Consider the following 12,846-nt stretch of genomic DNA (forward strand, 5'->3'; position numbering starts at 1 on the left):
AAGATTTGTATGTGAATTTTTAAGATTGCGTAACTTTGAAACCGAATATTTTAACAGAAATCTGGAAAACCACAGGCATAGATATTAGTTCCCGGAACGTTTCTACAAAATTCCATTGAGTATGATTGGTTAGTATTCCAATGAGAGACGAACTACGTTTGTATGGAGCGAGTGACGGAGAGACCCCTCTTAATATATTTTGATATCCTTTGCATAATAGAAAAAAAACCAGGTCCAATATTTTTATGACGTGTGAAAGTGACGTGAATATTTCAGTGACGGAGAGACCCCTCTTAAATAGTAATTTATTGCTTTTAAAAATCCTGAACTCTCAATTCGACGCACCTGAGATCTAAAACCTGGCCATCCCTCTTATAAAGCCACTGCGTATAAAATCAAAAACTTTGGTGTACAAAATACAATTTCATAAAAAGAGCGCAGAACAAAATAGCATCAGTTTAAAAATATTTTACGTAGGAAGAGAGTTTTTCACAAATTTTTCAATGCAATTTTTGATTGTATCCTTTCACTCAATTGTTATTGTTTTATTATTTGAATACTCTTTTCGGGGATCAAATTGATAAATCCGAAACAATCCGAAGAATAAAATCCAAATATTATAATAGTAAGCTTCAAAACATGAATAAAATAATATAAGAGTTCCTTCTGCTTTCAATTTCAAACTTTATCTTGTTTGGATAAAAATATGTAAACGGTATATCGTACACTTACGAACCTCGTTTATATATAACTCGCTATATTAATTACTAACTGATGCCCTCGACTTGGGGTGGAGACCATGGGTTCGTAGGGCGAGGATGCCAGATCCTTTTTTAAGGACCTGTCATTCCGTCTTGTGGAGTCCACGGGTGACCGGAGGTCTGGCAGTTACCTCGGTCAGCATGTGATATTATTCTGGTCATTCAACGAGGCCAACGTTCTGGGCACCCTGCCTCGTTACAGTGATTTGGATGACATTTTTCTTTTGTGGTTTTATATTTTAGTATTTATAGTATTTATAAATAGAAACTAATTAAATATCGCACTTCACACTGATATTACAAAGGCGAAAGTTTGTGTGTGTGTATGTTTGTTACTCCTTCATGCAAAAATTACTGGATGGATTTGGCTGGGAATAGAGAAAGATAATATTCTGGGTTAGCACATAGGCTTTTTATCCCAGAAATACAAAGAACTCCTACGGGATTTCGAAAAACCTAAATCCACGCGGACGAAGTCGCGGGCATCGGCTAGTAATAAATAAAATATTTTCATTAAGATAATATTAATATCGTGTCGGACATTTTTGAAAAGTCTGTTGGTTGTTTTTGTTGTACTTATTTTATATTGTAGAGTGTGTCTGGAATAATCCCTGAGGTCAAATCTGGGTGCCCCAATTCCAATTTTAGCTTATGTTTTGATAACAGTTGTTTCTATTTTGACATTAGATGGGTAGGTACCTATACTAGGTACGCGACAGGTCGAGATGGCAACCGGAGTGAGGTGAGGGGACGAACTGCATGTCACTGTCGCTATCCCGCACCGGGTTAGCGCGGGGGTTGTGCGGGTGTGCGGGGCGTCCCCATCCCGACTGCCATCTCGTCCTATCGATTCATTGAGGATTTCATTAGTAGGTAAGTAGGTATTCAAAGATCCAAACTACGTTTGTATGGAAAGCTCTGGACATCACACTACGGTAACTTCTCTTAAGAGCATAAAGCGAAACAATATCGCACTTAATAGAATTTGTTTAACGAAAGCCTTCTGACAGCCGTCCCTGGGGACCGAGTTCCCATTACACTCCGTTCCCTTGACCGATTTTACCCTAATACTCGAACTTGGCCCAAATGTGTGTGTAAATAAATGCCTTCTCCCTCAAGTCCATCTAATGTAAGTGTATTTTTTTATTAGATACTAGCAACCGTTGGCGATTTCGCTCCTTTGGGAATTTCGAAAAATCCGGCCTTATCCATACTAATCCATACTAATATTATAAATGCAAAAGTGTCTGTTTGTCTGTCTGTCTGCTACCTTTTCAAATTTGGTACAGAGTCAGCTTATATCCCGGGGACAGACATAGGCTACTTTCTATCCCGGAAAATCAAAGAGTTGCCGTGGTATACTTTTAAAGACCCATCCGAATAACCGATTTGTATGAAATTTAGTACCGAGGTAGCTTACGTCCCTGTAATTGAAATAGGCAAAAAACTAAGTAAAAAAAAATCAAACAGTTCCCACGGGATCTTTAAAAAACTAAATCCACACGGACAAAGTCGCGGGCATCCTCTAGTGCCCTATAAAAGGAACTCTGTGCAAGGTTTCAGCTCATAGGGCCAAGTGCCATTTTAATTACTCAAACATACGAGTAACTCCGAAAACTTAGATGCGGGCCCGGGATCGAAGCCATCTTCTTCTATACACTTACATAAAACCCCTCTAAAGAGAAATACCTCAAAGAAGAGAGACATACAAGAAATATACCTAACTAGCCGATGCCCGCGACTTCGCCCGCGCGGCTTTAGATTTTTTGAAATCCCGTGGGAACTCTTTGATTTTCCGGGATAAAAAGTAGCCTATGTGCTAATCCAAGATATTATCTATCTCCATTCCAAATTTCAGCCAAATCCGTCTTGTAGTTTTTGCGTGAAGGAGTAACAAACATACACACACACTCACACCCACACACACACACACACACACACACACACACACACACACATACAAACTTTCGCCTTTAGTGTGATGTAAAGCACTGTCTCATATTTCAGAGCAAATCCATTTGCAGCGAAGTGAACTGGGGCGGACGACGCATCACAATCCTATCGTATCCGATCTATTATCGGAAAGTATTGTGTTATTATGTCAACCGTGAATTATATAGCATTGTAGTATTGTTTAACGTAGACCGCTGCGGTTCAAAGTGCCGGGTCATTGGTAATTGAAGGTTGTAAAATATTGTATTTAGGTATGTCGAGTATCTAGTTACTGACTCCTCTCAGTGTGATAGTGGTTTCAGACATAGTCACCACGTTGACCGAGTGCGGAGTGGAAAATTATGTTGCTTTATACTGGTGAAAGATTTTTCAAAATCGGTTCAGGGGTTCCAGAGATCACCCCCTACAAACAAACTTACAAAATTTAAACTTTAACTTTACTTGCGCTATAAGACTTACCTACCTGCCAAATTTCATGATTCTAGGTCAACGGGAAGTACTCTATAGGTTTTCTTGACAGACACGACAGACGGACAGAGGGACAGACGGACAGACAGTCAGATAACAAAGTGATCCTATAAGAATTCCGTTTTTCCTTTTGAGGTAAGTACGGAACCCTAAAAATAAACTCCGAGGTTTGTGATTTTGACTTTCACTGAAATTGTTTTCCTTACAAATGGTTCCCAGACGAAAATAAACCAAAATTAAGTGTCAAAAGCTGTAGAATGCTAATGTACCATAACTCATTCTGTAGCTCTCAGCACTATCAACAATCTGTAACATAGTAATGTAATTAAAACTTGGCTGGCGCTTCAGACATTGTGTACATAGCCCATAGACTAACGAAATAGATAGAAGCAGTAAAATCTACATATACAGAACTGTGATAACCTAGTGGTTGGAACGTCCGGCTCCTAATCGGATGTGGGGGTTCGAACCCGGGCACGCACCTCTAACATTTCAGTTATGTGCGTTTTAAGCTATTAAATATTACTTGCTTTAGCGGTGAAGGAAAATATCGTGAGGAAACCTGCACGCCTGAGAGTTCTCCATGTACTCAAGGGTGTGTGAAGTCTGCCAATCCGCATTAGGCCAGCGTGGCCATGGTCTAAACCCTTTTCACTCTGAGAAGGGACCCGTGCTTAGTTTTAGATCGATAAGTATATATCAGACAGAATTTTCAGTTGACAAAAAAATGGGCCATTGATAATTTTTTTAAGCTTCTTTCTAGTTTTTTTAAAAGCCGTCTAGTATTCTGTTTTAGTCTGAGACTGCTGAAATCAGTATCAATTGCTTCAGAGTTTATTCCGGCGCCGCAGTGTTCAATAGTGGCGGAAACAAAATGACTGTATTTTCAGCTGAAAGCGACTTTACTTACTTGTATTTATTTATCTAATGTCTAGCCAATCACACTATCACACTTCACACTAATGTTATGAAGGCGAAAGTTTGTATGTGTGTGTGTGTGTGTGTGTGTGTGTGTGTGTGTGTGTGTTTGTTACTCCTTCACGCAAACCGGACGGAACAAACTGGACGGATTTGGCTGAAACTCGGAATGGAGATAGATAATATCCTGGATTAGCACATAGGTTACTTTTTATCCCGGAAAACCAAAGAGTTCCCACGGGATTTCGAAAATTCTAAATCCACGCGGACGAAGTCGCGGGCGTCAGTTAGTAAATAATATGTACACATAGAATGGCTGTGTTCACAACTGCACCAATAAAATAACTGTCGTTAATTTTACAGGAGAGCTGTTTAAAGTTCGGATATGATTAGCCCAATAGTAGATTGTTCAACAAGGGAGCAAAACGAGCTATTTCATCAATGGCTAGTTCATACAAGCGCTAGTCTATAAATAAATAAAAAATCAGCCAAGTGCGAGTCAGACTTGTGCACCGCGGGTTCCGTGCTCGGGTATTTTTTCCGCCATATTGCACGATAAATCAAAAACTATTATGCATAAAAATAAATGAAAATCTGTTTTAGAATGTACGGGTAAAGCCCTTTTCCACCCCGGTTGGTATATTTATCTTAATTTGAAAATTGAAACACTTTTTTTTGTGATGTAACCAAAACTTCACGGTTTATTGCCGAATCTTATCTGCCGAATTTCATGATTCTAGGTCAACGAGAAGTACCCTATAGGTTTTCTTGCCAGACACGACAGACTGACAGACGAATAGACAGACAGATAACAAGGTGATCCTTATGGGTTTAGTTTTTCCTTTTGAGGTACGGAACTCTAAAAAAAAAGATTTTATTTATTTATTTATTTTATTTATTGTATTTACAATATTCTACAACTATTTACATTGTATTCTTAGCGCCCTGAAGTCTTGGCGACTTGTCTGGGCGCTGCACATTCCTCTAAAAATTAACTGTATGATATACGGGTGAGACTACTCAGTACACTCAATACAATATTATGTCGGTATAAGATAATATATTATGCAAGGTAGGGTACCTACTCGGTTGCACAGCGCACGAACATTAGGTAGGTATTTGTGGCGCTCGGCACCGAGGCGATGCTAGCCAACTCGTTACCGGACTTATTCACTATACAGGCTGTTCTATGTAGATAAAAATTAGATAAAAACTATAAGTAGTATAGGATGGAGTAGTAAAGGAGATGTTTAACTATAGAATAAAGTATGAATGGGTTTTAGTCCCGAGTTAAACACTCCACTTCTCATTACGATTGCGAGGAAAATGAATGGACCGCGACCTGTGGGCAAGCGCACATTTATACTTCACCTCTTCTGATCATTAGGTATGTAATGTAATCTAGAGCTGCATATCCATAAATCACCCACTGCGCAGGTACACGGTCAAAGGCCGCTTGACCAATATATCACCCTCTGTGCAAGTTCAAGGTCGGAGACCTTTTGACTTGACACGAAGTGTAGGTTACATGAATAAAATAGTAGGAGAGCATTGGAATATAGGAGGCCAGAATGGTAAATTTTCATCAATTTTCTTAAATAACTTTTTAAGGAACCCTTAAAAAGAACTAACTACGTAACATTCGGATTCCTATCCAACGTCATGCGTTACTTTCAGTGACAGTACGATATGTTTTACTTCAGAGTTCAGACAGAAAGCTTTTAAGATTTTGTTATATAAATAGTTTGTTTTCAACTGTCAACATTTCATTAATTTTAACATCTCTAATAAAAAAACTATGGATTCGTAATTTTAATTTAAACTGGTTAATTTTGGTCCAAGGTTCATCTCAATTGAAAGTTTTCATGAAATCATCACGAATGAATATTTTAAATTTTAAGAGGTTTTTGGGGAAAATTCAATATTAACTAATCTAATTTAGTGGCCTTTTCTTTTTAGCTAAGAGGTAACCTTTTAATTTTTGGTAGGAAGTCAATCACCCTAATTTTCGTAAACGAAGATGCATGTATGCACTACCCATATTATAAACTAGCCGATGCCCGCGACTTCGCCCGCGTGGATTTAGGTTTTTCGAAATCCCGTGCGATCTCTTTGATTTTCCGGGATAAAAAGTAGCCTATGTGCTAATCCAGGATATTATCTATCTCCTTTCCGAATTTCAGCCAAATCCGTCCAGTAGTTTTTGCATGAAGGAGTAACAAACATACACACACACACATACACACAAACTTTCGCCTTTATAATATTAGTGTGATGCGAAAGTGTGTTTGCTTGTTGGTTTGTCCTTCAATCACGTCTCTTCAATACCTGCCTATAGGTACCCGACGTACATCCGGGAGAGTTTATCCCGGAAAATCAAAGAGTTCCCACGGGTCTTTTAGAAACTTACCTTCCTTCGCAGGTATCAGCTACTCGACCATAAACAAATGGTAGTAGCGTATCTGAATAATTATTTTGTGTAAAGAGCGGAACATTACGCAGTGGTTAACGAGTGGGGAGGAGCAGCGCATTTGCATCCTCTAGTTAATGCCGTGGAAATGTGAATAAATAACCCTTTTAATACAACCGCCATACCTTTCAGCGTGCAGAATAGCTCGCGGACAGAGGCTGCATTAATTTTTAATAGGGAAAACGGAACCCTTATCGGATCACTTTGTTGTCTGTCTGTGTGTCTGTCCGTCTGTCTGTCTGTCTGCCTGTCCATCTGTCCGTCTGTCGTGTTTGTCAAGAAAATCTTTAGGATACGTCATCCCGTTGACCTAGAATCATGAAAGGAAAACATCCGAAAACCGTGAATTAGTGGTTTCAACGAAGTGATCCTATAAGGGTTATGTTTTTCCTTTTCAGGTACGGAACCCTAAAAATGACCGGCCTGCTAGGACAGTCGTGTTTATTAACCCCCGACCCAAAAAGAGGGGTGTTATAAGTTTGACGTGTGTACCTGTGTGTCTGTCTGTCGTATCGTAGCTCCTAAACTAATTAACCGATTTTAGTTTAGTTTTGTTTCAAAGGTGGCTTGATCGAGAGTGTGCTTAGCTATAATCCAAGAAAATCGGTTCAGCCGTTTGAAAGTTATCAGCTCTTTTCTAGTTACTGTAACCTTCACTTGGCGGGGGTGTTATAAATTTTTAATTTACACTTGTTAACTTTTTTAATTAGATATTGTACTCGTAGTGTAATAACGAAAATTATCGCGTTATATACCTACTGCAGATTATTTCTTTAAGCAATTAGTTAATACGTACCTTCGTTGCAGCTAGGCACCGAGGACAAACCTATGTGGTTTTTTCGGTGTTTTTAGTTTAAGCTTTTGTTTGTATGTATTCTGTTTTGATAATAAATGAAAAAAAAAAAATCTGAATAGCGGTTGCTCTGTGGTGATCTAATCTGCAGTCTGATGGCCGGCCGGGCTTATGAATATAAATCGCGTTGCAGCGTTAGAGTGTTCCCTTTCAGCTGTATTCGAGTGTTCATCTGTTCTCAAGTGCTAGCGTACAGGTTACTACAACGTTTGGTTGTGCAACGTTCCTATACGCAGAGGAGACTATCTCACAAGAACACTAATGGTGGCGCAACCAGCAAAATGCATACAGCTCTATGGAGGGTTTCTTGTCTGGTGTCCCCTTGATTGCGCTACCACTGGTGTCCTAGTGACATAAGCCACAAAAGGTGGGACGGATGGAGGCGATCCGCTCTAAGCCGTGGATCTATGGGACCTCCAAACCTTCAGAAATCTTTGAGTGAAATGCTAAATATTATGTCTAGTTTAGAGTAAGTTTGGAATCGGATGCCTTCGTAAAAAATTAAATTTCGCTCTCACTTCGCTCACGCGTATATTGTTATTGGTTGACTATTTCCTTTATAGATTTGTCAGGGAGTCCAAACCATGAAAAATGAATATAACGAAGAAAAAGAACTTATTTAAAAATATATAAGTACTTGCTTAGTTATAATTATCTCAAAGTGAAGAACGTGAGTTTTGAAGCTGTACCTCAAAACCAAATACAATAAGTATACTAATATTATAAAGGCGAAAGTTTGTGTGTATAAGTGTGTGTGTGTATGTTTGTTACTCCTTCACGCAAACCGGAAGGAAAAAACTGGACGGATTTGGCTGAAATTCGGAATGGAGATAGATAATATCCTGGATTAGCACATAGGCTACTTTTTATCACTTTATTACTTTTTTTAACCCAAAGAGTTCCCACGGGATTTCGAAATACCTAAATCCACGCGGACGAAGTCGCGGGCGTCAGCTAGTCATCCAAAAAAGCTTCCCGTATCAGATAGCTCCAAATAGAAAAAGTGCACTTCCAAAATTACTGTGCCTATTCCCTCAGGCGCGCGTTTGTGCAGGAAAGTTTGCGTTAAACTATTTCAGCCAGTGCTAAAAGCAAACAGTTTGCTGCAAACATTTGTCGACGCCTCCAACTGCCGTCGACCATCTGTTTTATTAGTGCAACGGTAGTTTTTTAAATAAAAACAAGATTGAAAACTAATACCCGACAGCGACCGTCTTAATAAACGCTGAAATATTATACTAAAATTGTTTTTCTGTCGCTTGGTATATTTTAATGTTGTAGTACATTTATATTTAGGAACTCAGAATTTTCTCCTCTTTCATTTGACACCCCACTCTATACAATAGCAAAAAAAAAATGGAGACCCCCATTTTTTTTTAATGTAACATGTGTTAGGTCAATTTTTTTCGTATAAAATGTAGTCTATGTCACCTGGACCTTTACGACGAATCGATTGACACCTCATTCAATTCCAAATCATCTATTCTATTATCCATACTTCCATACTAATATTGTAAATGCGAAAGTGTGTCTGTCTGCCCGACCCAACAGCTTAATCAATTTTGATGAAAGTTACAGAGTTAGTAGGTACATCTTTGGGACGGACATAGGCTACTTTTTATCCCAAAAAATCAAAGCGTTCCCACGGAATTCTCGAAGGCCAATTTACATGAAAGGTGAAGAGGTAGCTTGTATCCCGGAAAAGCAAAGAGTTCCCACAGGATTTATAAAAATCTAAATCCACGCGGACGAAGTCGCGGGCATCATCTAGTGTTACATAAAGGTATTTCAATTTCTTTTTTTCTTAAAAATAGATAAAAAAGGTCATTTTACTTTTGACCTTTGACTAACCTTTCAAACCACTTCTAGTTCGGCAGTGAAACTTGATATAGCAATAATAAAAAAAACTTGAAAAGAATTCGAGTAACACACAATTCAAAACCGAAATGAGAAATTGATATTATCTTCTGAAATGGGGCGTTCATTTCGATGTAATTTCCTTCATTTTCTTCCAAGGAATTTGTAACAGTGTCTGAGTGATTTTGAAACATTGTTGTGATCTGTTTACATTGTTTCAGTGAAAATGAATAGAACTATTTTATTGCTTTACCGGTGATAGCTTATTGGGACAAGATAAAGTTAAACAGCACAGAACTGCCGTATAGTATAAAATTATACGGCATATAGTATAAAATTATACGGCATTCTGTGCTGTTATCAATAGATATAGTATAATTTTTTTTCTGTCGTTCGGTGTATTTAAACATTGTACTATATTTATATTTATGAACTCAATTTTTTTCCTCTTTCATTTTATATCCCACTTGATACAATACCAAAAAAATAAATTTGGAAACTCCCACTTTTTTGCATGTAACATCCGTCAGATCGATTTTTTTCGTTCAAAATGTAGTTTATGTCACCCGTACTATAATAACGAATCAATTGACTCCTGATTCATCAAAATCGGCCCAGTAGTTTAGGCGCTACGGAGGAGCACACATAAATATAAACCTACGTACATTCATAGACTGCTAAAATCACAACCCTTCCTTTTGGCATTGCTGTAGCCCGTAGGGTTCGATCCCGAACATGCACCTCTAAGTTTTCGGAGTTATGTGGAGTTTCGGAGTTTTAAGCAATTAAATATCACTTGTTTTAACATTTAAGGGAAACATCGTGAGGAAAACTGCACGTCTGCGAGTTCTCCATAATGTTCTCAATAGTCGGTGAAGTCCGCCAATTCGCACTTGGTCAACGTGGTGGATAACGAGTATGTTCTAAACCAAACCCTTTCATTCCGAGAGGAAATCCGTCTCAGTTGTTGTGGGCCAGCGATGGTTGTGATGATGATGGTACCTATTGAAATGCTACTAGAATAATGTATACCAGCCGTAACAAAATTTTAACAATACAGTATATTAATTTCTGGATCTGCGTTTACACGATGATTGTCTTATTTATTTAAATGATTGTATTATTTATTGTCCACTATATTGATGTGGCGCTAGTGTCGTCGTCATGTAAATATTAGCTCCGTACAAAAAGTAATAAATAAAATCAAAACAGTGATGTTCAGTGAATATAAACTCGTAAAACAATAAATAATAGTCTAAAGATGCAGTGGTAGTGTTATCTAAACATACATAACAGAAATAACTATAAAGTTCTATCGTGAAGTGACTGTTTTGAAAAACTCAATGTTTATACAAATTTTGCTTATGTCTATTTGTGTTAAAAGTTTTATTCAACCAAAATATCACACATCTACATAAATATAGATGAAAAGTGCTTAAATTGACTTATTAAGATAAAATACAAAGTTCATATACAGAATAATTTTACTTTTCAAGATAACGGTTTGTTTTGGTGGGAACAGTAACGCCATCTATTAATGTGCAGCAATTCAAACAGCAGTGTAAATTAATGCCATCTTCAGGAGACCAGCTATACTAAATTGCAAAACGCAAATCGGAATACTATTATAGTAACAGACAATACCATGAGATGTCGCTAGGAGGTGTCTATCAATCAGCAATAGGTGGCGCTAGATTGTGAAGTCGTAAATAATTGAACAGAGAGCTACTTATTTTTACAGTGTTCAAATAGAAAAATAAATAAATATTTAAAATATATATATTTAAAAATAAAAAACATTTAACTTCACATTTGCACAATTATACATTTTAAACCAAATTACATAGATACTGAGCTTTTACGAGAGAAAAATTAATAGATAAGTATCCTTGGAATAAAAATTTAAAATGGCAGGAGACACTGAACAGCTTCTAAAGGCTCTAGAAAAAATGGAAGAAAAAATTACAAAAAACATTAACAACAATATTGATCAAAAATTTGAACGGCTTACTAAAGAACTCCAAGATATAAAACTTACAAATAAAGACCAGGAGAAAAGAATATCTTTGATAGAAAGACAACTAAGGGAGAAGAACCTTATATTTTTTGGAGTACCTGAAGGAGAAAAAAGTTATGAAGAGCTAGAAATCAAAATAGTAGGTATCATTAATAAGAAAATGGAAATAGAATGCAGTTCTAGAGATATTGAAGCTGTCCAGAGAATCGGAAAGAAGGAAATAGACAAGATAAGACCAGTAAATATTACCTTTGTAAGACTAGGAACAAAAATAAAAATTTTAAAACTCAAAAAGTCCCTAGAGAGTTCCAGTATATACATAAAACACGATTACCCGCAGAAAGTGTTGGAAATCAGAAAAACCTTAAAAGAGCAAGTAAGAATAGAAAGAGAGCGAGGAAATAAAGCAGTCATTAAATACGACAAAATTATTGTAACGAAAAACACCGAAAGCTCTAAAAATAAACCAAATTTTGGTCAGAAACGACCGCTAAACATCACTCCACCACAGACAAAAAATACGGAAGAGAGTCGAAACGAGCTTATTCCTAACGCTGATATGCAAACAAATAAAAAAAATAAAACAATGTCCTACGGAATACGCCAGTATACACAAAACAGAAATAAAGATAATACGACACCAGAAAATCAATAGCAACTAATTCAAAGACCAAAGCCAAAAAACACGAGCAGCATAGAAAATAGCACAACTATAAATAGAGCAAATAAAAAATCTCCCCCAGAACGGCTTGTCACCGCGGGGGCAGTAGACAAAAACCCTCCACCAAAGAAAAAATACTACATTGCCACTTTCAATGTTAGATCGTTGGCGAACGAAGATAGAGTCATACAACTAGAGCATGCGATATCACAAATAAAATGGGATATTATAGGACTCTCCGAAGTACGCCGTCTGGGCTATAAAATAGAAGATAGAGGTGAATACATGCTATATAGCTACGGAGAAACGAAGGGGGAAAAGGGTATTGGTTTCTTGATAAGGAAACAAAATCAACTTAAAATATTAGACTTTATAGGTTTAACCGAGAGAGTGGCTCTACTAAGAGTAAAAATCGAAGACCTGATTTACTCAATCATACAAGTATATGCACCTACATCCGAGGCTAATGACAATGACATTACTTATTTTTATCAAGGCTTACAAAATGCAATTGAAAAATGCGACAAGCACATTATCTGTATGGGAGACATGAATGCAAAGATAGGACAGACCAATCAAAACATCAGCTATGCTTTGGGTTTATACGGATATGGTAACAGAAATGAAAGGGGCGAACAGTTTATTGAATTTTGTCAGCAAAATAAGTTAAAAATAATGAACACAGTATTTAAAAAACCACCCCAACTAAGATGGACATGGGAGTCACCGAACGGACTTATAAGAAATGAAATCGACTTCTTCACGACAAACGTACCCAAGTCGATAGAAAATGTTAGTGTCCTTAGTAATTTCAAGTTTCCCAGTGATCATAGAATGGTGAGAGGTACTATCAATATTTTCCATAATAAGCCATCAAGACGTTGTTAT

General features: G+C 37.3%; 1 protein-coding gene across 1 annotated transcript; it reads left to right on the forward strand.

Moving 5' to 3' along the window:
- The first annotated feature begins 11,187 nt into the window (after positions 1-11,187).
- Positions 11,188-11,952, forward strand: LOC123877505 (putative leucine-rich repeat-containing protein DDB_G0290503). Its single transcript, XM_045924309.1, has one exon. The coding sequence runs from the start codon at positions 11,188-11,190 to the stop codon at positions 11,950-11,952; it is 765 nt and encodes a 254-aa protein (XP_045780265.1).
- The last annotated feature ends 894 nt before the right edge of the window (positions 11,953-12,846 follow it).

Source organism: Maniola jurtina, chromosome 24 (genome assembly GCF_905333055.1).
Source record: "Maniola jurtina chromosome 24, ilManJurt1.1, whole genome shotgun sequence".
Classification (NCBI taxonomy): Eukaryota; Metazoa; Arthropoda; class Insecta; order Lepidoptera; family Nymphalidae; genus Maniola; species Maniola jurtina.

Coding starts and splice junctions, on each gene's coding strand:
- LOC123877505 (XM_045924309.1), top strand. CDS start 11,188: ATGGCAGGAGACACTGAACAGCTTCTAAAGGCTCTAGAAAAAATGGAA.